This window comes from Epinephelus fuscoguttatus, linkage group LG19 (assembly GCF_011397635.1).
Source record: "Epinephelus fuscoguttatus linkage group LG19, E.fuscoguttatus.final_Chr_v1".
NCBI lineage: Eukaryota > Metazoa > Chordata > Actinopteri > Perciformes > Serranidae > Epinephelus > Epinephelus fuscoguttatus.
The window spans coordinates 38,914,928-38,942,913 of NC_064770.1; the positions used below are offsets into that span (position 1 = coordinate 38,914,928).

At 40.6% G+C, this 27,986-nt stretch overlaps 2 protein-coding genes across 2 annotated transcripts; both read left to right on the forward strand.

Moving 5' to 3' along the window:
- Window positions 1-122: 122 nt before the first annotated feature.
- Window positions 123-27,915, forward strand: aldh16a1 (aldehyde dehydrogenase 16 family, member A1). Its single transcript, XM_049561051.1, has 17 exons — window positions 123-417; window positions 4,298-4,397; window positions 5,165-5,291; window positions 5,365-5,522; window positions 7,326-7,403; window positions 7,517-7,704; window positions 7,820-7,978; window positions 8,074-8,232; window positions 8,574-8,730; window positions 10,372-10,447; window positions 10,775-10,880; window positions 11,034-11,167; window positions 12,163-12,333; window positions 21,192-21,396; window positions 21,487-21,672; window positions 24,399-24,524; window positions 24,637-27,915. Exons 1-17 carry the CDS (start codon window positions 328-330, stop codon window positions 24,802-24,804), a joined length of 2,388 nt encoding a protein of 795 aa, XP_049417008.1. The 5' UTR covers window positions 123-327; the 3' UTR covers window positions 24,805-27,915.
- Window positions 12,351-15,801, forward strand: LOC125879291 (citron Rho-interacting kinase-like). Its single transcript, XM_049561086.1, has 2 exons — window positions 12,351-14,005; window positions 14,093-15,801. Exon 2 carries the CDS (start codon window positions 14,141-14,143, stop codon window positions 15,686-15,688), a length of 1,548 nt encoding a protein of 515 aa, XP_049417043.1. The 5' UTR covers window positions 12,351-14,005; window positions 14,093-14,140; the 3' UTR covers window positions 15,689-15,801.
- Window positions 27,916-27,986: the final 71 nt, after the last annotated feature.

Here is a 27,986-nt window from a genome sequence, read left to right on the forward strand (position 1 = left end):
GTTGTTAGTTGTAAAAACCGTAAACATCACGTTGTTTGCCTAAATACAGTTCATTAAATGAACCCCGAGACACAACACCGGAAGTACGCATGGGTGAAGCCTCTCGCTCCGTGTATGTCAGATCTGCACGTCCGCCGCCACAGCGCAGGTCTCGAGTTAGTGGGAGGGAAGCTAGCACGCTGTGTTTGACGTGGAGTGGGACATCAGTCGTCCTTTTATCTTCCTTAATTTCAAGTACCACCTTTACAAAGTTAACAAAGTAAATATTCTTCATTAACGCAACCCAGAAACGAAGACACAACACTTCCGGTGTGACTTGTAACTATTATGGCTGGCAGCACCATCAAGACTGTGCACGACATTTTTCAAAGCATGGAGTCCGGACCTGCAGCAGCTTCCAGCAGCGCCACTGCACAGGTAAACTTATCAAGCTTGAGTCACAGCAGGAGACTGAACGTCTGTCGTTGGAGTGAAACTGATGTTAAACTGCGTCCTGACAGATGTTAGCATGTTTCACTGCTCACTGAGGTTAGCATGTTCCTGCTCAAGTATGTCACCCATGTGAAGTTCATTAACTGTCAGTTGACTGTAACTCACAGGACAAACACGTGACTTTAGACTGTACAGCACTTAGTTATGAAATGTCAGATGTTTGGACACATGTCTCCATTTTGACTGAAGTGTCATCAGCTGAGTGTCCTCCGTCCCCCACAGTCTAACCTGACATCTTGACTCTCTGGTGTCAACACAGTGATGGAGGAAGTGTTCAGATTCTTTACTGAAGTGAAAGTGCTGAACAAATACGAGGGGTGGGGGGGAAACATCTTAATAAAGTTATAGTGTAACATGTCAAAAAAAAATCTTAAAAAGTCATTCTATAGTTGGAAAAAATAATCATAAAGTCTTATTATTATATTATACCATAAAAAAAATAATTAGAAAAAGGCATCATATAATATGTAAACAAAAATATATATATATATATAATACTTACAGTATATTTTAAAAAACATAGGTATGTCAAAACAATTCATAAAAAAGTAATACTGCAGTATGAAATATTTTTTTAAAAAATAATAGTATTGTATGTCAAAAAAGTCATTTAAAAAAAATCAATGTATAGAATGTCATAATTCATAAAAAGTCATTGTAAATTTGGTCAAAAAATCATTTTAAAGTCATAAAAAATGAATCCAAAAAAGTCATAGTATACATTGTCCAAAAAAATGATAAAATGTAATACTATAATATGTCAAAACAATTCACAAAAAGTAATACTACAGTATGAAGAATGTAAAACGTAATGGTATTGAATGTAAAAAAAATCAAAGTTTAGAATGTCGAAATTTATAAAAAGTCATTGTATAATTGGTCAAAAAAGTCATTAAAAATCACATTATAGTGTAGCCAAAATATTCTTACAAGTAAAAGCCCTGCAAGTAAAAGTGTGTAAGTATGATTAGGAAAATGCACCAAAAGTATTAAAAGAAAAAAATACTCAGTGCAGAAAAGTCTCAAAGAAAACTGAAACAAACTCAAAATTATTTTAAATAGATTTAAACAATTGAAAGAAAGAGCAGCAGATCCTCACAAAGATTCAACCAGGGGTGTCACACTGTATCTTTATTGTCTGTTACTGTGAAATACTGATAGTATTTCAATAAGACACATATGATAATATATATATATATATATATATAATATAATATAATATTTGTTGGCTACAGTTTTGTACAGTTATAGTTATCTTTGCCCCCAAAAAGAGACAAAATGCGCCATAAATGAAGTTAAAATATGAATTTCACTGATCGTTTTTTAATTAATTTTTTTCCAATGCATTTTGTGACATCTGTCATCGTGATTTTTTTTTTTTTTTTTTGGCCACGCTAACCGTGTAGTGAAAATCTGAAAATTGAGCCAGCCCTTGCTGGAGCCATGTTTGTCATCTTTCCTTAAAAAATTTTTACAAAAAAAATCTTTCATTTCTTAATAAATGTCTTTAATTACTTAAAAATAATCGATTTATCTACCAATCATTTCAGTTGTATAAACTGTGTAGTCGCTTAATTTATAACAAAACTTTTTTATTGAATTCCAACACAATTCCCACACACAGACACATCTAGAAAACAAAGACAGCTCAGGTGAAACCAGCTAAAGAGGACAAATACATATATATATATGTGTATATATATATATATATATATATGAGAAGCTTTCTGTGTGTTTTGAGTGTGAAAATCTTAATTTGTAAAGTAACTAAAGCTGTCAGATAAATGTGGTGAAGCAAAAAGGTGAAATATTTCCCTTAGAAATGTAGAGCGGCAACAATTTATTGATGAGCTGTCAACTACTAAATTACTCACCAACTAATATCATAATTGATTTATCGGTTTGAGGAATTTTTTAAGAAAAAGAAAACTCAAAATTCTAAATCCAGAGTCTTAAACGTGATTATTTTCTGGTTTCTTTCCTCCTGTGTGACAGTAAACTGAATATTTCTGGGTTGAGGACAAACATGATGTTTGAGGACGTCATCTCGGGCTTTGGGAAACACTGATGGATATTTTCTAAAATAATTTTCTGACATTTTCTGACCAATCAACTTATCAATTAACCTAGAAAATTGACAGATTATTCAACAGTGAAAATAACTGTTAGTTGCAGCCTTACTGACGTGTAGTTGAGTCGAAGCAGAAAGTGTAATGAAAAGAAAATACTCAAGCAAAGTAGCTCTAATTTGTACTTAAGTACAGTACTTGAGTAATTGTACTCAGTTCCATCCCTCCACTGTGAGAGCAGGTGTTAAATGCAGGAGCTGGTCAGATGATTTGTTGGTGACATGTCTGATCTCGTCTCTGCTGTTTGTCTTTATAACAACACACTGAATTCAGGTCATCAAAGAAGAATGTATCTGTGGGGAATTATTATAACGTGACACCAGCTGTAGTTTGATCTGTGCAGCTAACTGGAAATGAGCTCAGTGGTTCACAGAGAGATTCGCCTCTGTACTTTGGTCCTCTGTCTGTAAATAGTTGACACGCTCTCGTCTTTTATCAGTCACTGTCCAGCTGAGGTGGCATCATCCTGACCAATAAAACGTGAGCATAGGTTTGGGTGTCTCTCAGGTACGTCAGTGTCAGACGGGCCCCAGTTAGAGGCATTATGACAGGAAGTGTTCATTATTTATTATGATATTAGCACACTATAATGTGGAGTAGAATTTGAAAGCTTGCTCGGCTGCTCTCTTCCTCCTGACAGATAAGAAACAATAAATAGTGAAGACAATAAAGCCTCCACAAAAATAGCATTTTAAGTCTTGTGTGTGATTTATCCTGGCTTCATATGAGCAGAGGAAATCTCTGCTAGCTGCTAGGCTAATTTATACAATGTAAAATGCCATAGGCTTGTGCTAATAACGTTAGCATGTTGTATTTGTTTGGAAAACGTGTTTAGTATAAGACAGTTGTTTTGTCAGTGAACCTTGTGAGCTGTAATGGAGCTGAATTTTGTAACGTTACCTTTTGTATAATATTCAATGTTCAATGTAATGTTCATGTGAGCAGAGGAAAAGTCTGCTAGCTGCTAGGCTAATTTATACAATGTAAAATGCCATAGGCTTGTGCTAATAACGTTAGCATGTTGTATTTGTGAGGAAAATGTGTCCAGATAAAGACAAGTGTTTGTCTGTGAATGCTGCGAGTTATAGTGAAGCTGATTTGTGTTTGAAACTGTCTCTATTAAACCATGTTTAATGAGTGTTTAATGTGTGTTTTGAATCAACTAAACTTTACAGCACTTCACAGAAACCTCCACCGCCCCCTAGTGTTTTGGAGGTGTAACTGCAGAGTGACACAAGTATAAATGCTCACAACAGCGTAGGCTCTGCATAGAGCTGCTGCACAATTATAAATCCTGCTCCACTCTCAACATTCAAGAAATCCCTCAAACACACCAGAAAAGCGTCATATAACTAATGTATTATTGTTATTATTATTACATTAATACAGTTCTTCTAAAGTCAGCTGGGCAGATTTTTGCTTTTCTGCAGCTGTGAGGAAATATTCCCGTTCTCTCACACATGAAAAGTTTATTTTTGGAAGAAAGATGTTTCTTTCATAACATGAGTATGAGTGTGTAAGAGCCAGAGCACCTAAGCTCATCCAACATGCATCTACACTCAGATGAGAGAGGTTGCACTGCAGACATCAGAGTATGTTCATATATATTTTTATTTAATCAGGAGTCGAGATCTGATTGATAAGTGAACACTGACTGTCACTCTGTCCTCCTCCAGGCCTGGCTACAGCATCATTCCCGTTCTCTGGGTCTGTTCATTGATGGGAAGTTTGTCCGTCCAGCTGACAGACAGAGTTGCTCCCTGACTGATTCTAAAGGTAAAAACAGCTCGACCTAGAAACCTAGAAAAATAATCCAGACAAAACGTTTTTCTCTGCATTTTACAGATTTTAAAAAAAATAAAAAAGGAACCTAGAAACACGATCTTAACAAAACTTTTTTCCACCTGTTTTACAGATTTTAAAAAGTTAAGGAAACTAGAAAAAATGTCCTGACAGAAAAAAAAATTCCACCTGTTTCACGGATTTTAAAAAAAATACATTAAGAAACCTAGAAAAATAATCTTCACAAAACTTTATTTTCCCACCTGTTTTACAGATAAAAAAAAGAAACTAAAAAATTGTCCCTATAATTTTTTTTCTCCACTTGTTTCACAACTTCAAAAACAAATTAATGACCCTCGAAAAATAATCTTGACAAAATGTTTTTCCAACTTGTTTTACAAATAAAAAGAAAAATTAAGGAACCTGAAAAAAATTGTCCTGACAATTTTTTTCCCACCTGTTTACAGATTTTCCAAAAGTTAAAGAATCTAGAAAAAATGTCCTGACACACCTTTTTTCCCAGCTGTTTCACATGTTAAAAAAAATTAAGGGACCTAGAAAAACTGGCCCTACAAAAAAATTTCCATGTTTTTTTTTTAAAGATTAAGAAAAATTAAGGAATCTAGAAAAATGATCCTGTCCAAACACAGGAAAAAATTGAGATCAGACTTAAGAAATTGATCACCAGAATTTTTCCACCTGCCTCTCAGGGCTTCTGTATAAACTGACCACATGCATGTTTTTCCTCCTCTGGTCTCCAGGTGTTAACGTGTGCAGCACAGCGTGCGCTGTGGAGGAAGACGTTTCCCAGTGCGCCTCCTCTGCTGTTAATAGCTACAAGGCGTGGAGCAGCCTGAGCTGCTACCAGAGAGCCAAAGTGCTGCTCAGGTACGATAAACCTCAGGAAGCTCAGCACTGACTGTCTTGTCCACTGCCCTAACATCCTGTCCTCCATCAACAGGTTGGTGAGTGTCCTCGGGCAGCATGGTCAGTGTGTGTCGGAGCTGTGTGAGCTGTGTGACGCCGCCTGCTCGCCCTCCGCCCTCGTCAGACTGCTGCAGTACTACAGCGGCTGGGCTCAGCTCAGAGACACGCTCATCACTGACTGGACACCACTGGGTGAGGTTAACTGTGTGTAGCTTGTCGAGCAACGTTAACCACCAAAGATCAAAAATCTGACAAATGGTAACTGAGTTTGAGTCCAGCCTGCAGCCCTTCGAAGACATCAGCAAGTGGCACAATATTCAGTGGCTAGATACAGGCTATGCTAACAAGTAAACCTGCCAATAGACTAGGATGTTAGCGAGTTAGCTTGCTAACTAGGTAGGCTTTACTTGCCAATAGAATAGAAGCCAGTTAGCTTGCTAAGTAGGTAGGCCATGCTAACAAGAGAACTTGCCAAGAGACTAGAATATTAGCGATTTAGCTTGGTAACTAGGTAGGCTTTACTTGCCAATAGAATAGACTATAAGCAAGTTAGCTTGCTAAATAGGTAGGCTATGCTAACAAGTAAACTTGCCAATAGTGTAGAATATTAGTGGTTGTTTGTTAAGTAGGTAGGCTGTGCTAGCAATTAACCTTGCCAATAGACTAGAATATTAGCGATTTAGCTTGGTAACTAGGTAGCTATGCTAACGAGTAAACTTGCCAGCAGACTAGAATATTAGGGAGCTAGCATGCTAAGTAGGTAGGTCATGCTAACAAGTAACCTTGCCAATAGACTAGAATATTGACGATTTAGTATGCTAAGTAGATAGGCCATGCTAACACGTAACCTTGCCAATAGACTAGAATATTAGCGATTTAGCTTGGTAACTAGGTAGCTATGCTAATGAGTAAACTTGCGAATGGACTTGAATATTAGCAAGTTATCTCGCTAGCTAGGTAACTGCTAATGAGCAAAACTGTCAATAGACTAGCATATTAGCAAGTTATCTTGCTAAGTAGGTAGGATATGCTAACAAGTAAACTTGCCAATAGACTATAATACTAGCGAGTTAGCTTGCTAAGTAGGTAAGTCATGCTAGCAAGTTAAGTTGCCAGTAGACTAGATATTAAGGAGTTAGCATGCTAAGTAGTTAGGCCATGCTAACGAGTAAACTGGCCAGTAGACAAGAATTTTGGCAAGTTAGTTTGTTAAGTTGTTAAGGTGCTAATTGGGCACCTTGTCAATAGACTAGAATATGAGCGTGTTAGCTTGCTAACCAGGTAGGCTTTACTTGCCAATAAAATAGAATGTTAGAGAGTTAGTTTGCTAACATTGCAGGCCATGCCAACGAGTAAACTTGCCAATAGACTAGAATGTTAGCGAGCTAGCTTGCTAACTAGGTAGGCCATGCTAACGAGCAGACTTGTCAGTAGACTAGAATGTTAGCGAGTTAGCTTGTGTACTAGGTAGGCCATGCTAATGAGTAAACTTGCCAGTCAACCAGAATATTAGTGAGTTAGCTTTCTAACTGGATAGGCTGTTAAATTGTGATGATTGCAGGTTTTTCCGACTGAAAAATTATATTATCCTTAATAGTTGTAAACACTATTCTAACCTATTGGCGAGTTTACTTGTTAGCATAGCGTGCCTAAATAGCAAGCTACCTCACTGATATTCTAGTCTATTGGCAAGTTTACTCATTAGCGTAGCATACAGAGTTAGCAAGCTAACTAGCTAACCCTGCAGTAGCATGTAAGGATTTTGTTAGGTGTTACTGAAGATTTTATTCAGTTGTATGAACTTAATTTTGGGAAACTAGCTTAGCTCTGAAGAAGCACAAAGGAATTTTGAAAGAAGCACAGGAACAGCACACTGATGATGTCAGAGGGCTGTGATTGGTTGATTGCGATGTTGATCCAGGAGCAGGTCCTACACGTACACATCGTTAATTTTCAATAGTTTTTGTTCATTTGTTTGTTTTTCCTGTTTTCCAGGTGTGGTGGCCGTGGTCGTCTCTGATGACTGCTCTCTCTACTCCCTCATGCTCAAAGTCCTGCCAGCACTGGCCATGGGTAACTATTAATTAATTAACTACTAATTAGCTGATCACTGCAGCTCATTATTTTTTGTTAGTTTTTTTGTCAGTTTTTGTTGTGAATTATAACTGAGTCGTGCCTTCTTTTAGGGAACTCTGTCATTGTTGTCCCTGGTCGGAGCAGCGCCCCTCCAGCGCTCCTGTTGGCACAGCTTTTTACAGGAGCAGGACTTCCTGCCGGAGCTCTTAATGTTTTAACAGGAAGTGACCTGTCGTTGGGCGCCAAAGTGGCCCAGAACTCCAGCATCAGCTACGTCACCTACAGCGGCAACAAGCAGGTGTGTGTGAGAAAACCAGAAGAGAGTAACGTCACATCTGAAGCTTTCAAAGCTGTTTTAAATGTTCCTAGAACTCCTGAATCATTACAGCACGGCCTCCTCACGTCTGTTTCAGGACGGGGTGACGCTGTGTACGGCCACAGCAGGGATGGGCGTTCCCGTTTCTATCTCGCCCTACATCGGCGCTAGCTGTCCCTTCATCATCTTTGAGTCAGCTGACATTGACAGCGCAGTGGACGGAGTGATGGAGGCGGTGTTCAAGAGGAAACGAGAGGTGATTAACATCAATGAGTTTCGTCTATAGAAGGACAGAGTGTGTCCACGACCACCGCGATTCTTTACCAATCATCTCCTCCTCTCCCCCCTCAGGTCCACTGGGTGCTGTGTGTGCAGGAGAGCGTGCTGGACAGTGTCGTGGCTCGTCTCAGGCTCCGTATGGCCGGGATGAAGTGTGTGTCCCTGCACAGTGATGGGGCCAGGCTCCTGGTGGACGTTGCAGTACAGGACGCTCAGCATCAGGGGGCGATGGTGAGTCAGACACGCAAACATCAGCTGTGTTGAGCTGCAGCGACGCACCAGACGAGTTACTGAGAGCAGAGCCCTGCACAGGTCCATTTGTGAGAAACCCGTGAATTTATGCATATACGTGGTTTTGCCTGTCGCACAGCTTTTTTGGGCGTTACCCATCAGGTGCAGGACTCTGACTGAGAGTAGAGCAGAACTGAGGTGATGCAAACTAACTGGACTTATATTATTTGAATGTATGCCGACACCAAGGTGTAGGAAACTGAGGGAGCGGTAAGGAACAGGTGTTTAAGTTTCTAACTTGGTAAATAAAAACCAGTTATTTTTCTCTCTCTGGTCCCCAGTTAGTTCAGTCCTGCGCTGCCCCCCCCTCAGGTGCTCAGTACCCTCCCACAGTGCTCTGCAGGGCAGCCCCCTCCTCTCCATTCGTGGTCAGCCCTCCTCCTGGACCGCTGCTGCCGCTCATGACCTTCAGAAGCAACACAGAGGCAGTGACGCTCGGTAAGATAGCCTCTGAAAGTGATGGAGATGAATGAGTGAAAAGTTTTTGACAGTTAAAGGAATACTTCAACCCCCAAATGACAGTTTGTAAATTGACTACTGACCCCATCTTATGTTGTATTCATGAAGATAACGGTATTACCGCGGGGTGGTAATTCTAGATCTTGAAAGCCTTCGAGGTGAAAAAGGGAAAAAACTCTTGATGTAGTGAAGTCATAGGGGTCCACATTTAACAGCAGCTAAACTACATCAAAACATCCATTCAAAACCCACACATCTTGTGCGGTGTAATCTAAGTCTCATTTATCCAGTTGTATCCTCAGTACTTCCCAAACAGCCCACCCTGACAGGGAACTGAACCAAGAGTCAAACTCCATGGAGAAAAACAGTCATTTTAACTTGCTGAACACAGGAGCTGCTGGTCTGTCACTGCCTTGATCAGTCCGTTAGTTTGTGTTATTGTGTGACTTAGTTGAATCCAAACGGCCCTTTTTAAAACACCAAAGTCACACTAACACTCAGTTTCCACAAGTACCACAGTAATGGTGGATTTATAGTTGTGTGCCAGCTCGATGCAGAGCCTACATCATTGTGGGCATTTATACTTGTGCAGTGGTGTCTGTGTCACTCTGCAGTTACACCTTCAAAACACTAGTCGGCAGCAGGGTTTCCGTGAAGTGCTGTAAAGTTTAGTTGATTCAAAACAAACATTAAGCACACATTAAACACACATTAAACACACATTAAACATGGCTTAATAGAGACAGTTTCAAACACAAATCAGCTTCACTATAACTCGCAGCATTCACAGACAAACACTTGTCTTTATCTGGACACATTTTCCCCACAAATACAACATGCTAACATTATTAGCACAAGCCTATGGCATTTTACATTGTATAAATTAGCCTAGCAGCTAGCTGACTTTTCCTCTCCTCATATGAAGCCAGGGACAACAGCAACATTTAACAAAGGTAACGTTACAAAATTCAGCTCCATTACAGCTCACAAGGTTCACTGACAAAACAACTGTCTTATACTAAACATGTTTTCCAAACAAATACAACATGCTAACATTATTAGCACAAGCCTATGGCATTTTACATTGTATAAATTAGCCTAGCAGCTAGCAAACTTTTCCTCTGCTCATATTAAGCCAGGGACAACAGCAACATTTAACAAACGTAACGTTACAAAATTCAGCTCCATTACAGCTCACAAGGTTCACTGACAAAACAACTGTCTTATACTAGACACGTTTTCCAAACAAATACAACATGCTAACATTATTAGCACAAGCCTATGGCATTTTACATTGTATAAATTAGCCTAGCAGCTAGCAGAAATTTCCTCTGCTCATATGAAGCCAGGATAAATCACACACAAGACTTAAAATGCTATTTTAGTGGAGGCTTTATTGTCTTCACAATTTACTGTTTCTTATCTGTGAAATTAAAGTAAATCAAAGCTTTGTTTCCACTGAGGGAAATGGTTTCAGCTTACAGAGACAGACAGGAGGTCTGCGTCGCTGCAACGTGGAGTTACATTTCTGGATAAGTACACATCAAGCTACGGCGTGGGGGACACTGTCGATTCTTTGCAGAAGTATAAATCCTGCTTAACAGTGTGTGTTCTTCACAGGAAACCACAGCCCTCATGGTCAGGCAGCCTCCATCTGGACTGAAGACCTCACACTGGCTCTGGAGACAGCCAAGAGGTTCACACACTCACACACTTCTTTTTATCTTCTATTTGATCTTTTATCTGCTATTATTCAAAATCCATGTCTGATTTAGATGCTGATCATTTATACAGCATATTTAGTTTAGATATTCACTATGACACATTGAGTAGGAATATTGTCTTTTTTTGTGTAACTGAACATTTTGTTGGTGTAAACACAGTCAGTGACATGGTTTACAGGGACGACTATGTAATGGAGCCATTGTTCATGTTATTATTTACACCTGTGCTTTTGGAAAACGTCTGCTCTGAAGGATCTTTTACTCCAACTCATGTTTCCCTCTTCTTCTTCTGTCCTCAGTCTGTCAGTTGGCTCTGTGTGGGTGAATTCCCACTCTGTGTCCGACCCCTGTCTGCCTGTCTCTGGTCACAAAGACAGCGGCACCTGCACTGACGGAGGACAAGAGGTGGGTTTCACAGATTATCACACCCTTAATTTGAGGTTTCAGTCCCAGTTTGGACTCGGCCCTTTACCACTTTTATTTTGGCGGTCTGTACACACCAGACACAAACATATCAGTCTTGTCCTGAATGTTGATGTCCTCTCTGCTCTCTTACAGGGTCTGTACCAGTTCCTACGTCCGTCCTCGTCCTCTCCTCCTCTTCCTCGCTCCTCGCCCATCTCTATGGACTACTCAAAGTTTGGAACAGCAGCGTCTCCAGCAATCATTCCTGAAGACTGTGACGCTGCCAGGTGGGTTTTTTAATACTTTTTTCTGAGATGAAGTCTTACAAGTATCTTGGAATTTGATTTATGATTGTCTTTAAAGCCTCACATCAGAAAAAAACTGAAGTTTGAATTGAATTTTTATTTTTGAAACAAGTGTTGCTCTTCCTTTGAGACCAAAAGGAGACTTGTTGCTGCCACCTTTATGTCTGTGCTGGACTGTGGTGATCTTACGTCTACACACCCTGGATACTGTTACCCATAGAGCACTGAGATTTATGACAAATCTTTAATCACCATCGCTGTCTGTAAATTCAAGTTGGATGGTCTGCCTCCTCCACTCGTAGACTAACGCCACGTCTCCACCAAACCCTTTCAGTCCAGTCCCTTTGGAACCAGCAGTAAGCCTTCAGACATGGTACCTAGACCCTCGGTCTGTTCAGACAGTCCTCTTAAATGTGGGCGGGGTTGTTGTCACTCACTGCTCCGTCCAGCACTCGCTGTATTTCCTCATCAGCGGTGACACAGATGGAAGTCTGCACCTGGTTTATCGTCCACAGAACGAGGCTGCACGCCCACATTTTCACAACAAAATAGAACAGGCTGCAGTGAGAGTCTCTCTCCATGGGATATTTCAAAATAGCAGCTTTGTGCATTTAGTCCTTCTCAGGCAAGCTCAGGGGTTTAGTGTTGCTGTAGCCCACAGGAAGTGAGGATTAGAATATATGACCTTCACATGATCCGCTCCAAATTAATCTATATGTCTGTGAGTTTTTCTCATTTTAAATTGTTTAATGTTTGTCTTTTGTCTGCAGCTGTATTATTTGTGCTGCTGCTTGTCTTGACCTCATTAAAAAAGGTCTCAGTGAGTCTTTTACTCCTGGCCAAATGAAGGTCAAAGAAAAAAAAGTTATAAGCACATTGTGTATGAACTGTAAGTACTTAAATAACAGCATGCTGTGCAGGATAAATGGGATTTTGCACGTCTGCCACATACCTCTCCCTCCGTCCTCCCCCCTCAGTGCTCCGAAGTCCTACCTGCAGTTTGTTGCTGGTAAAGCATGTAAATCAGTGTCTGGCTGCAGTGTGGCGGTGCAGTCACCAGGGGGCGGCAGCGTGTTAGCCTACTGTCCAGATGGAGGTCGGAAGGACGTCCGCAATGCTGTGGAGGCTGCTGCCAAAGTCCAGCCTGGGTGAGAGCTTTGACACACACAAACAAATGCAAACTGGGCCAAAGAACACAGACAGGTGCCTGTGTGTTTTGGACACGTGTCCAGGTCAGACATGGACTGAGCTGATAGGAGACACACTTTTGCAATTCTGTCTGTGTTTGGATGTGTGTTTGGTAGCCTTGACTGTCTGTGCCTTTTTTAAAAACAGTTGCAACAAAGGATAATGATAAAATCATCATTGATTCATTCTCTGTAACCACTTATCCTGTTAGGGGTCACAGGTGCTGGAGCCTATCCCAGCTGACACTGGGTGAGAGGCAGGGTTCACCCTGGACAGGTCGCCAGACTATCACAGGGCTGACACATAGAGACAGACAACCATTCACGCTCACATTCACACCTACGGACAATTTAGAGTCACCAATTAACCTGCATGTCTTTGGACTGTGGGAGGAAGTTGGAGCACCTGGAGGAAACCCACGCTGACACAGGGAGAACATGCAACACTCTGCACACTGAAGGGCTCCCCCACCCCGAGGTTTGAACCAGGGACTCACTTGCTTTGAGGCGACAGTGTTAAACACTGCACCACCGTGCCGCACATAATAAACTAAGTAATAATTAAGTAATAGAAAAGCAACAGATCAGCAACATTTCAGGGCTGTGAGGAACAGTTAGAAGCTTCAAAGCTTCATTTATACTGTTGACATTTGAATTCTGAATCAGCATTCAGATCCTGCACAGCTTTTTTGTATTTTTTTTCCCAAACCTATTCATGCTGTTTCAACCCAGTATTTCTGCACAGTTGCAGTTCAACATCACGTCACACTAATATTATCAGTACAATCCTGATTCCAAAGAAGTCGTGACGCTGTTTAAAATGAGCACAAAAACATAACTAAATGATAATAATAATAATAATGGAGTATATGAGCATTCAACACATCAGAGTCGAAATTTAAACATTAAATATATTTCATTTTACCATATTTAACTGAACCTTGGTCAAGGACGATTGTGGAATTATTGCATTTTGTTTTTATTTATTTGTTTTTGTTTTTTATTTTTTTGGAGTCAGGGTTGTAATACATTGTAATTGGATTCCAGTCGAGGCTGTGTAGGATTGTTTCCAAAAACATTTAACTCCAAATTATTGTTAAGTCCAAAATTCAAAAGTTATTAAAACAAGATGGATATCATGCTTTTATTGAACAAAATATTCAGCTTCAGTCCATTTTGTTGGCGTTTAGCCTCAAAAACAACATCTGGGAACTTTTATAATGAGGACTAGCAGCTTTACAGGAGCTCACAGACAACGATTATCAATGTGTCACAGTGATGGCTGACAGCATTAAAACAACTACAATTTGCATTTTTGCACAAATATATGAATTCAAGCACTTTCAATAACCAAATGTCTGTTTGTGTTTATTTTTATAAACCTTTCAAGACCTTAATTTCTTTCCACTCAAATTAAAAAAACTTGAAAGAACTGTCAGGACCTGTGGGAACCCTCTCTGGAATAGCCCCGCCCACTTTTAAATTCTATGTGGAGTGGATGGGGGGCGGGCCCTCCCTGGAATAGCCCCGCCCACTTTTAAATTCCATGGGGGGGCGGGGCCATCAGGGTTCCAACTCCTTTGTGACACTTCGGCGCACGGAACACATCAAAAGATCAAAGGAATTGAAATTGGTAAGTAGCCCCAGGATATCACATAATTTCAGTCACACACTCGTGTCGCGTACTGAGTCTATTACACAGACGATTTTACACACACAGTGAGTATTTCTGAGTCAAGCAGTCTGTTGGCCATCAATACACATAACGATGGACAGAAGAACAAACAACAGACAGAGACCAGCTGGTGATGCTGCGGGCCGTCGTAGACCTCCACAACATCACCACCATCAGCACAACAATGCCTCTTGGGGAGACCTTGTTGATGAGGAAAACCAGAAGTTATGCCACATCATCAAGAAGAAGAAGGACCAGATCAAGCGTCTGGAGGAGCTGCTCGAGGCCAGAGACAGGGGGTTCAGCTCTGAGTTCAAAAAAAGCGCTGAGAGAGTCTGTGAGCTGGAAACACAGAACTACGACCTCACGTTGTCTCTCCAACGCCAAGAGAAGAACAGCAAGCAGCAGTTTGAGGAGATGGTCGCAAAGTATGAGGCTGAAAGACAAACTGCATCAAACCATATCAAGCAGGTTTTGAGGCAGGAGGTCGAGAGCCAGGTACGGAGTGAGTATCAGCAGAAGGAAGCCCAGATGGAAAAACAGATCCATCAGATGGGCGCTGAACTCCAGAAAATCCGTGAGGAGAAACAGAGTCTCCTTCTGACGCTGGCAGACGCACACACAGCGATGACCAGCAAAGATGCTGCTCTCCAGCAGAGCGAGGAAGCCTGGCAGGCTAAATATGAGGCTCTGACTGAGAAAATGGAGGAAAACACCAGAAGATGTGAAACGCAGGTGAATGAATTCACCATCAAGGCCTCTCTGATGGAAGAGCAAATCCATCAGAGAGACCTTGAGATCCTGCGTCTCACCGAGGACAACAGCTGTCTCGCTAACAAACTTGCAGAGACAGCACAAGAGCTGACCTCCAGAGCTGCTGAACTCCTCCAGAGCCAGAGAGCCTGGGAGGAGACACTCCAGACTGTCAAGGACAACTTCTACAAAGAGGCTGAAGAAAGTCAACAGAGCTGGGAGTCACAGCAGACTCAAGTTAGAGTCAAGGTCGAGGCAGAGATCCAACAGAAAGACGCTGAGATCCTGCGTCTCACCAAGGACAACAACGGTCTCATCGAACAGCTCTCGGAGAAAACAGAGGAGCTCACCCGTAAAGATGATGAACTCCTCCAGAGCCAGAGAGCCTGGGAGGAGACACTCCAGACTGTCAAGGACAACTTCTACAAAGAGGCTGAAGAAAGTCAACAGAGCTGGGAGTCACAGCAGACTCAAGTTAGAGTCAAGGTCGAGGCAGAGATCCAACAGAAAGACGCTGAGATCCTGCGTCTCACCGAGGACAACAACGGTCTCATCGAAAAGCTCTCGGAGAAAACAGAGGAGCTCACCCGTAAAGATGATGAACTCCTCCAGAGCCAGAGAGCCTGGGAGGAGCTTGCTGAGAAACATCAGGCACAAGTCAAACAGCTGATGGATGAGAAGGTGGAACTGGAAGACCTCTGCTTGTATGTCAATAAGAAGAGGAAACGCTTCTTGCTGTTTCCAAGGAGGTCTTCAGACGACAGAGAGACCCAGCTGCAGAAGATGAAGAACAAAATGCAGCAGAAGGCAGCAAAAGCAAGAGGAGCTGAGAAGATGGAGGAAGAAATGGAGGCTGCTGATTGTTCAGCTCAGGCTGGGCATCAGTAGCTCCCATAGCTTCTTCCATTTATGTGGGGTTTTCTCCTGGTGCTCAGGTTCGCCCGTCAGTGTCAATCACATTTTTAAAAAAAAATGCTCTAATAAGAGCAGACGAGAAGAAGGAGGTAGAGGAGGAGGCAATTGTTGCCCAGCTCAGCCTGAGCTGGGCAAAAATTGCCTCCCAGAGATGTCTGTGTCATCAAGGTAATGGTACTCATAAGTGCTATATCGTAGGCAAAGGGACACAGGCAAATCCATTTGCCTACGATATAGCACTGACAGAGATGATTACATCTCCTCGGGTTTTTTCCTGGTACTCAGGTTTTTCCCGCCAATGTTCATCACATTGGGAAAAAAAAATGCTCTAGAAAGAAGAACAAACTAGAGTAGACAACAAGGAGGAGGTAGAGGAGGAGGCAATTGTTGCCCAGCTCAGCCTGAGCTGGGCAACAATTGCCTCCCAGAGATGTCTGTGTCCCAGTCATCAAGGTAATGGTACTCATAAGTGCTATATCGTAGGCAAAGGGACACAGGCAAATCCATTTGCCTACGATATAGCACTGACAGAGATGATTACATCTCCTCGGGTTTTTTCCTGGTACTCAGGTTTTTCCCGCCAATGTTCATCACATTGGGAAAAAAAAATGCTCTAGAGGTTAGAACAAACTAGAGCAGACGAGAAGAAGGAGGTAGAGGAGGAGGCAATTGTTGCCCAGCTCAGCCTGAGCTGGGCAACAATTGCCTCCCAGAGATGTCTGTGTCCTCCAGGTAATGGTACTCATAAGTGCTATATCGTAGGCAAAGGGACACAGGCAAATCCATTTGCCTACGATATAGCACTGACAGCTTCTGTAGATTGTTATTATCTACTCATGGGTTTTCTCCTGGTACTCAGGTTTTTCCCGCCAATGTCAATCATATTAGACTATACCATCATTAGTCCTAATAAAATGACATCAAATTGGAGTTCAATGTTTCTGTGTCTTTGAATGAAAACAAACTGCATAAATACAATGTTATGACATTATGGAAGGTAAAAAGTGTAAGAACTGGTATCTGTTGAAGTTATGGTTTAAACACCTCTGAAACTGATCAATGAAACTGATCAGTGTTTCAGAGAATTCATTTTCATTTCATTCCCCCTGTGTTTTATTGTGCAGCACTTTGGAACTGTGTTTGGAAAGGTGCAATATCAATAGAGTTTATTATTACTATATTTATAATATCAATAGGGTTTATTTTTACTATATTTATAATATCAATATCAATAGTTTATTATTACTGTATTTATAATATCAATATCAATAAAATTTATTATTACTTTATTTATAATATCAATATCAATAAAATTTATTATTACTTTATTTATAATATCAATATCAATAGAATTTATTATTACTTTATTTATAATATCAATATCAATAGAGTTTATTATTACTTTATTTATAATATCAATATCAATAGAATTTATTATTACTTTATTTATAATATCAATATCAATAGAGTTTATTATTACTTTATTTATAATATCAATATCAATAGAGTTTATTATTACTGTATTTATAAGAAAAAATGATGACTTTAAAAATGGACCTTTATCTAACTATAAGGGGCCGTACACATGCTGCGTCTTTAACCACCTGGAAAACACAAGGTCGGGCGCTACTTCCTTTTCTGTGCCAGCTTTCAGTAACATGGTGGCAGGTTGCGTCTGTGGTTGTTTCGCAACCTCAACAAGCACCGTATCAAGGCCAATAGTTTTCCGTCAATGACCTTTTTCCCATGAGGAAAACAAGACGATGACTCAGGCAGAAACACTTTGACTAGTCAAATGTAAAACCTACTCTTGATGCTACATAGATCTTTAAATCTGTAATTTATGGTCGAATCAAACTTTTATAGGTGAAATGTGATTTATTCAGACTTTGACAAAGGACACACACCTGTACAATCCAGATAAGCAGCAGCTATTTCACAACCCAGTGGGCTCTTTGTGTTTATTGAACTGGTTTATTACCAGTTAAAGTTCAACTTGACAAATTTGCTGAGTGACACACAAACAGTATATCAACAGAGTTTGATTACACCTGTCGGTACATACGCACCATTAAAGGTTCAGCACATGCTCAGTGTGGTTGTCCTTCAGGAAACGCATACTGTTTCAGTTTTTAACCATCACTCCCGTTCTTGTAGCGCAGTGTTGCGTTTTGAGAGACGAGGCATCTGCATTACATTCTAGGCTACGTTATCAAATCAAGGGTGTCCAGCGCAACTCGTCACCTCTGGGAACTCTCAAAAAACTTTTAAATGAGAGATTCAGCAACTGCACAGCTTATTTTTAACATCAAATTTTTTTTAGAAACATATTTCAGTGAACTGTGTTTGTAATATGAAAACAAGTTTCCAAATGAGCCACAATGTTGATTTAGTTTGTGATCTGGGAGCAGACAGCCCACAGGCTTAAGCAGGATTTATACTTGTGTGTCAGCTCCATGCTGCAGACTACACACATAGACTACGCTATTGTGAGTGTTTATACTATACTACAGGCAGACCTGTCTGTCTCTGTGAGCTGAAACCATTTCCCTCAGTGGAAACAAAGCTTTGATTTACTTTAATTTCACAGATAAGAAACAATAAATTGTGAAGACAATAAAGTCTCCACAAAAATAGCATTTTAAGTCTTGTGTGTGATTTATCCTGGCTTCATATGAGCAGAGGAAATCTCTGCTAGCTGCTAGGCTAATTTATACAATGTAAAATGCCATAGGCTTGTGCTAAAGTTTAGTTTAGTTTATTCATTCATTTCAAACCAAACAAAATAATACAACACATACAACACAACAAATCCACAGGACACCACTGATAACAAACAATGTAACAACCACAAACAACAACACAGTTTTAAAAGGGATGGAAGAAGCAAAGCTTATCTAGTCCGACCCCCAGACAGCACAAATAGAGCCAATACAACGAAAACACACTTAGTCACTCTCTGAATCCCCTCTTCCCCACAATCATCTCATCAGTTTACGTCATTTTCCTCCTCCTCCTCCTCCTCCTCCTCCTCCTCCTCCTCTTCCTCCTCCTCCTCCTCCTCCCTGCTATACATTTCAAACACTCCTTTTCTAAACTTCCTTTTGAATTAATGAACATTTTTACTGAGTTTAACCTCTTCATCTAAACCATTCCATAGAATTACCCTGCAAACAGAAATACACATACTTTTAGAGTGGTTCTGACACTTTGTTGTTGTAATTTGAGTTTTCCTCTTAGATGATACTTTTTATTACCCTCCCTCTCATGAAACAAATTTTGAATTATGCCCAGAAGAAGATTATTTGTGTAGTTTTGAATTTTACCAGGTCTGATCATTTCAGTGTGGATGACTTCAAAAACAATGGATTAGTGTGATCGTTGTACCTCACACTGTGAACTGATCTTATGGCTCTTTGTTGTAGTATGTACAGAGGGAGCAGGTTAGTATTACCCCAGACTTCCACACAGTAACTCAAATATGGTAATACAAGAGAATAATATAAAATAAGCAAGGATTGTTGGTTCAGTAAGCACCTAGTTCTCCTCATAACACCCACACTCTTTGCCATCTTGGAACCTACATAACTTAAATGGGGTTTCCAGCAGATTCTTTCATCAATTGTCACACCTAGAAATGTAGTATGGTCCACTCTTCCAATAATTACATTATCTATTATTATTTGAATGTCAGTTTTACGTCTTCCAAATAACAGAAGTTTTGTTTTGTCCAAATTTAGTGACAATTTGTTTATATCAAAACAATTCTTTAATATGTTCATTTCATGTGTGATATTTTCTAAAAGCTGCTGCAAATCCTCACCAGAACAGATAAAGTTAGTATCATCAGCAAGAAGTACAAACTATACAAATATCATTCATGTACATAATGAAGAGAATTGGCCCTAATATTGACCCTTGAGGTACACCGCACTTGATGTCTCTTCCAGTGGAATTAAAATTGTCAATTTGGACTAGGGTTGGGACTTGTTAGAATTTTAACGATTCAGATTCCTTACCAATTCCTATTACCGATTCCTACGTTATATTCATTATACTTGCTATACTTAAACAAGTATATAATAAACACAAATGCAATCATACAAATACAAAAACTTTATTCTAACTGTTGCACAGTACAATTAGATGAAAATACACATTTGTGTGTAGTGTGTATTTCAGATTTAGAGCTTGTATCATCTCCCTGAGAATATATAACAACAAAAAGTGATTCTCTGATTTCTACAATAACACTATTACCTCAAATTAACCACAGCAATGTAATAAAAAAATACTTATATGCATTCATGCTTGGGCACTGTTATTTACGTGACAACACCTGAACAGAACACACACACACATTGGCTGTTTGTTTCTACCGCTCCCCTCTCTGGAAACCTCGGACCTCCCGCCGCCCGCTCCCATCTCAAACATGGAGGTCTCCCTCGCCGCTGAGCACCCACGGCACACGCCCGGCCTGTTAAATACCCTGTAACCATAACAACTGTGTGACACAAACTCAGTACTTTGGTCATTAAATAATGTCGGGCTCGGTCGGGTTTGGACAGAAATATGCGGTCCGTGCCGCACTCTAATGGAAATGCACGTGATGTTGTTGGTTTTTTTTTTTTTTTTTTACAATCTAGGAACCGTTACTCCAGATGTGATGGAACCGGTTCCGGAACCGGAACTTTGGACCCGGTTCCAAAAAAGAACCAGATCCGTATCCCAACCCTAATTTGGACAAACTGTCGCCTATTTTCTAGATAGCTTCTCAGCCAGATCAGTACAGTTCCCCTAATGCCATATATCTCCATCTTCTTTAACAAAACACCATGATCCATTGTGTCAAAAGCCTTTTTTAAGTGGATGAAGATTCCAATGGCAAACCTCCTTTTATCTGTATGGGTCGTAATTTCTTCAGTTAAATCAATTAATGCGAATGAAAAACGTTAGCATGTTGTATTTGTGGGGAAAATGTGTCCAGATAAAGACAAGTGTTTGTCTGTGAATGCTGCGAGTTATAGTGAAGCTGATTTTTGTTTGAAACTGTCTCTGTTAAGCCATGTTTAATGTGTGTTTAATGTGTGTTTTGAATCAACTAAACTTTACAGCACTTCACAGAAACCCACCACTGACTAGTGTTTTGGAGGTGTAACTGCAGAGCGACACAGACACACCACCACACAAGTATAAATGCTGCTATAAACAGCGTAGGCCACGTGCATAGGGTTTCCATAGAGCTGCCACACAAGTCCAAATCCTGCTGTAGTGGACACAAATTGACGTTGCATAATTGTCCCAGTAGTTACATTGCAGCATGTTTCACTGCTGCTGGCTGCAGCGCTCTCTCTCAATATTGAACCAGTTTCAAAACTTGTTGTTCCCATTCGTCACTTAGACACTAAAACATGAGAAAACAGAGTCCACATTGAAAAAAACTGACGTGTCTCTTTGATATCTTTCCTTCCTCTAGCTGGATGAAAAAGACACCGTCTGCACGCGCTCAGTCGCTCCACTCTCTGGCTAAGGGCCTGGAGGCAAAGAGGCGGGACATAGCCGCATCAATCAACACTCAGACTGGTCTCTCAATGGACGAGGCTGATCAGGAGGTGGAGCTCAGCATCAACAGGCTCAGTGATTGGGCGGCTTACTGTGACAAAGTCCAAGGAGGAACTCCAGTGAGCCTTTTTTTAATATAAAAAGTTTATTTGAAAACTTTTGATCTCTGCACTGCGTCAACATCTCGTCGTGTCCCTCCTCCTCTTCAGCCTCTGCCACAGTCCGGCTCTGCTCTCTCCCTCCCTGAAGCCCTGGGAGTCGTGGGGGTCGTCCTCCCTGACAGGAATCCCCTCCTCTCTATGGTGACACTTCTTGGGGCAGCCATCGCCAATGGCAACGCCGTCGTCATGGTCCCCAGTCAGAAGTATCCACTTCCAGCCTTGGCTTTCATTCAGGTAAATGTTCGCCTGGTCACAGGGAGCGTTTGCAGGTTTCAAAACGAGAGGCGCTCTGCCTTTTGTTTTTCTTTAATTAAATGCCACCAGTTAAAAAAAAAAAAAGGAAAACACTTGCTGTGCCTTGTTGTTGTTGCCAGGCAACCACACCATCACCTCCTCAGCCTAAACCCTCTATGTAATCAATCTACTGTTTTTTGTTTGTTTGTTTGTTTGTTTGTTTTTTGTAAATTTTGTAAAAGTAGGATACTTGCACATTGTTTGTCAGGCGCAGATAAACAGAGATCTGTGTGGGCATATGAGACCCTAAAACAGAGGCTGGGTCACAGGACGCACCACCAGTCGGTCGTAGGGCTGGGCGATGTAACGACTACGTACGATATGTCGATATGTTTCCAGTCAAGATACAGATTTCTGAGAGTTAAGGTTTCCTTGAAATGTTTATTGAAGGATTTAAGTTTTTCTCCTTATCGTGGTCTCATACTTAAGGGATCGCTTAAAGAACCTTAGTAACCAAAGTAAAGACAAAAACATAAAGTACCTCTGACTCCATCTTCACTGCAACATGGTTGAGTTTCTGGAGATAAATGTCAAATTAAGGCATCCTGAGAAGACTGTTCACGACTGGGAGAATCTGATGGACACTCTTAATGATGAGTGCCTCATTTTGCACTTTTTATTTTACCAGAAGTGAATCTGTGATTGTGACTGACTGGGGTTGGATCACTCAGCTTTCCAAAGCTGTGCTCCTCCAGCCCGTTACAATTAATGATGGCTCTGCAGTTTTATGCAACGGGATCTTTCCAGTCAGTTGTTAGCAGAGTATCTCTTGTACGTGTCGTACTGAAGGAGCAAACTTGAAAAAAGAGTGTAAAAAAACAAACAAACAAGGAAATGACCTGGAAAGAGAGCATACAATTATAATAATTCTTTAACATATTATTTATTATTATTATTATTATTATTATAAATATAGTTTTTCCTACATAGACTGTATAAAAATACGGACATAGTCATCGTGACGTCAGCCATTAGTTTCTGAGGAGCGGGTTTGAAGCTCAAAGTAGGCGGCTCTAGCCGTCGCCATCTTGGCAGTGCCTGACTCCGCCCAACTCCCGGCCAATCAAAAATGGGCAAAGAGGCAAGCCAAATGAAGCCTGGTTGCTTAAACACACCCACCTCGCTCAAAGCTTCTAAGTTAGCTAAGGCTAACAAGCCACTAGGCTAACAAGCTACGCTACTTTGGCTAGCCCTGTGGTGTTGGCTGCTCCCGCTTGGTGCCAGCTCCCTCACGAAACAAAATATCCAAAAGGCACAAACACGGCTGAGAGGTCAGGTTCAGTGACTTGTGAATTAGCTGAGATGACGCCTAGCAGACAGCCAGCGGCTAGTTAGCCACCCGTGATGGCGCCATCTGTCACTCAAAGTCTTAATAAAATTTAAACGGATGAGTTATAAAAAAATTCACCCCCCATACAGTTGTCATGAGAGGGGAAATTAGCTCAAGAGACTAAAACTGTTTTTTGTACCAGGCTGTAAACATGTTTATTTCTGCTGTAAAGTTGAGCATTTTAACATGGAGGTCTATGGGGATTGACTCGCTCTTGGAGCCTGCCTCAAGTGGCCATTCAACGAACTGCAGTTTTTGGCACTTCCGCATTGGCTTCACTCGTCATCCCCGGAGGTTGCCACTTGTTTTCCTAGCTTTTTAAAAAATAATCTTCTACATCTATTATTTTATTTTTAAAATTGTGGGACGTTTCGTATCAAGTTGCTCACTGACTTTTTTCATATTTTTGAAAGAAATCACACCAATTAGTGTCAAAATAAAAAAACACAACCCACCTGCAATAATATTAATAATTATTATATTAAACAGAAATAATTTGTAGACAAAACAATATGAAAAACGTAGTGATAACAATATAAAATCTGAGCCCAAACTTAATATCAATAACCATAAGATGCAACAATAACCTGGTTGATCCTGCATGTTCAGTTTTCTAATGATGCCTTGGTGCTGCCTCGCTGTCAGCAGACGGGGACCCTGACTTTATTATTATTTATTTTAATTATTGGTATTGATGGTAACAAGGTAAGGATTAGATTTCATATACTTCCTCACCTTTATTTTTTTATTATTATTATTTGATTTTTTTTTCTTTATTTGGTTATTTATTTTCTTTTTTGTAATTTATCTTTTCTTGTTTTCCCCTCTTCCGCATCCTTTCACCTGTCAGACCTTTAGAGTGTAGCACGCACACACACACATGACCACCAACACAACCTTGTCCCCTGACAACAGTTAATTTACTGACCTGTATTCACTTTGATATTTACTGTTTTTGTTGTTATGTGTGTGTTTAGTTTTGTCTTGCAGTAATATAAAAAGAAAAAGAATGAAATGGCACCAGTTTGCTCAGGGAGAGTTCAAAGGTTTAAATACTTGTGAAAGGCGTCTGAACGCAGCACAAGACAACTGATGTCGACCAATAAGACACGTGTGTTCACATGGCTTTGCATCAGCGTGGAGTTAAAATGAGATCAGATTCAGGCAGATATGTCGTTCTCTGGTGATTCGTTGGGGAAAATCGATTCTTCCTCCGCCATGGAAATTAGTTAAAGTGGACGCAAATTGAAAATGGTCACGGAGTGTAACGAGTTGACGGTTCTGTCTGACATCAGGTGACGTACATGTGTCTGTAAACAGTGATTTTCCTCCTCAGGTGCTTCAGTCTTCAGACCTGCCAGCAGGATTGGTAAATGTCATCACAGGAAGTAGAGACCAGCTGACAGCCGCTCTGGCCAATCACAGCGTCATCAGGGCCATCTGGTACTGGGGCAGTGCTGAGGTGAGGCCTCAACACCGACACATACACCAGTGTTCACCTAAAACACCCACATCACACCCATATATCATCATCATCATCGTCTTCACTCGTGCTCTCTGACACTCTGCCGCAGGGCTGTCAGTACCTCCAGCACACCTGCAGCAGCCCTCTGAAGACCCTCCGTCTGACCTGTCAGAAGGAAGCTGGAGGGACGGACTGGACTCAGTGTCGTCCCTCACTCCTGGAGGAGATGTGGAGGAACGCCGTCCAGTGGAAGAGTGTCTGGATTCCCACTGCATAAGCAGACAAAGATGGAGGGTCAGGTATCAGCTGTAGAGTAGAACTGTGACCTGAAGGATCTGTGTTTAACAGGAAGGATTAAGAATGAAGCGTGACCATGAAATCATAAGACGCCCCCCAGTAACTGACTGTTAGCTAAACCCCACATGCCTCACTCAAGGCCAAGACACACCTGCGGTGAGTGACAAGTGTCAAAAAACACACCTCCTGTTTTCTACGTACAACCTCACACCAGGCGTGCCTAGACGTGGCGCCCCATGGCACTTCACACCACTGTCCTGTCTCCAGCCTGCCGCCCCCAGAATTGAATGCATTTCCCCACTTACGTGAATGATCAATAAGGAACGCTCCTTTTGGTTTCACGATTTAATATCAAGTCTTTTTGGATCTACTGTAAGTTTATAGTCTTAAGAAATGTGGCGCCAATCAGCCAACGTAGAAAAATCGAAGAGAGTGAAGTTAACTGCGATGTTATAGACGAGGACATGTTGATATGATGGTGTGAGATACAGCCGGACATATTTCAGTTATAGTCCAAAAGCTTTTTAAGGGTTTCATCGGCCCCGACGAGGAACATGCAGCTTTGAAATAAAGTGAAAGTGAAATATGTTTAGAATCAGATCATGAACAAAGGTGCGTTCAGGGGCAGCAGGACATGACGGCTTCGAGTCAAACAACTGGGGTTTATGTAGCAGGTTATGAGTCAGTGAGCCAAATGAGATAACGAGATTAAATATATTAACAGATTTAAGATTGAGGTCGAGGCAGGAGACACATTACGAACTGCTTTGCCAAATATCTTCAGTCACTGTTCAGACAGTGCATCTCAACAACACTTGTGATGTGCTGTCTGCTGTTGGGTCGATGCTACAGCACAGACTCTTCATGAACACCTGATGACTTTCTACCTCTGTCTTCTGCTGCTCTGCATCTTCTCTCTGTCAGTCACCAACGTCTGCTTCGTTTAGTTCAAGTACCTCGACTCCGAGGTCAGTGTTTGTTTTATACAGGCAGACTTGGACCAGATATTTGGAAGTGACAGCAAGTATGTGAGACACATGGTAGAATATATACGGAAGCCCTGAGGGCGAGTGGAGAAAAAAATTCTAGTGAACAAAATAATTTTCTGTTTTAATGACTTAAAAACAGGTGAGAAAAGGTTTTGGCTGGATAAAATGATAAAGACAATCTTTGAATCAGGTGGAAAAATATTATTTGCCAGATTAAAAAAAACTTTGCCAGGATCATTTTTCTAAATTCCTTAAAGGGGAACTAATGTTTTTTCAACCTGGGTCCTATTTTCCGATCTCCTTTTGTCTAAATGAGTGATAGGATGTTCAATATGTGACATGTCTCCAGTATGAAGCTAGGGCTGACCTGCCTGCAGCCCGTGAGCGCGCGCTATATTAAATAATAGGGCACTCAGACAGTGTCAAACAACGTCAAAATACGTCCACTAAAAGTGCATTTTTTTCACACAGATAGGCTCGGATTGTTAGTATAATTATCTGACAACATAACGGAAAGGAGAAATGAACGTCTGTGTTTACCTTTAGCTGGATTCAGACATGTTCCTCTGCCTGTTGCTGCTCCCTCTCTCTCCTCGTCCGCTCTTCAGTTTCAATGAGCTCTGCGTCCGTGTACTCCGTGTTCAAATAAATACGGGCGCTCATCAAATTCAAATGACTCGTCCAGATCCAGTTGGTCAAAAACTTTTTTCCTTTTTTGTGAAACCTTGTGGGGAAAAAGGTTTTCCGGGATCCTTTTTGTCAAAATTCCCTTTTTTTTTTTGGTTGGGGAAAAAATTGCCAGGTGCCAGGATCATTTCCCTAAATCTTGTCATTTCCTTGTTCTTTTTTTTTTTTTTGAAACCTGTGCAAAAAAAATGCCTGGAGGGGAGAAACAGGTTTTCCAGAAACATTTTTATAAATTCCATATTGCAAAAATCCCATATCTAGTATTCGTATTGTCGGGGTAATTTTTCTAAATTCCTTAATTTTTTTTTTCATCTCTCAATCAGGTGTAAAATAATTGTCTGATGGGGGAGAAAATGTTTTTCCAGGATCATTTTTCTGAATTCCTTAAGTAGGAAAAAAAAATCTTTTTATGATCTTTTGAAGTTCCTTCTTTTTTCATCTGTAAAACTGGTGGAGAAAAAAGCTTTGACAGAATTATTTGTCTAAATTCCTTAATTTCTTCTTTTTTCTGTGAAACAGGTGGAAAAAATAGTTTTGCCTGAAATTTCATAATTCTTTTTTTTCCATTTGTAAAACCAGGTGCAGGGAACACAAAGTTTTTCACAGGATCATTTTTTTTTTTTTAGAAATTCTGTAAAAAAAAAAAATTTAGTTTTTTTTTTTTTCCCATCAGTTTTTTTCATCTGTGAAGAATTTTTGCCAGGTGGAGAAAAAATGTTTTGCCAAGATAATCTTTCAGAGTTCCTTTGTTTTTACTGGTCAACTGGTGGGGAATTTTTTTAAATATATATATTTATTTTTATTTGTTTTTTTGATCCTTACAAAAACAAATTCACATTTTTCACCTCTTTTCACAAATTAAAAAAAAAGTAGAAAAATGACGAGGACAAAACCAACTGTTTAACAGATGGAATAAAGAATTAAGGAACTTTTAAAAATGTCCTTCTAAAACCTTTATTTTCACCTGTTCTTCAGTCAGAAACACAGCAGAGAAAACAATTTAGATCAGACTTAGAAAATGATCACCGTAGTTTCTTTGTCTCGCTCGTCTCTCAGAGCCTCTGTAAATAGTTTGAATCAAATGTCTCAGTTGTAGTGAAAGTTTTCTACAACCCATCCTGTTTCAGTCTACAGCTTCAAGCCTGATCTGCCTTCAAGTTCTGTTGATGACAGAGCAAACATGTTCAACGTTGTGTCATCGCAGTCTGAACACACAAATACACTGTGCTGTGTATCTTTATTACTGTACAGTAACACTGTGCCTGTTCGCCACACAGGTTCAGTTGGTGCAAACATTCCCAATGAAATGTCGTTTGTTTCCATGTCCAAGTTCACATTGTTAATAAAAGTTTTTCCAGTCTGTGTGTGTGTGGAGAAAAACTAAAGCCATAATTAAAAGAATATAATTAAATGAATTTATACACTCTGTTGTCTTTGTTTTTATGGAGAGCAGCGTCGGCCTGTTGGTCAGCTGACTGATGTCTGT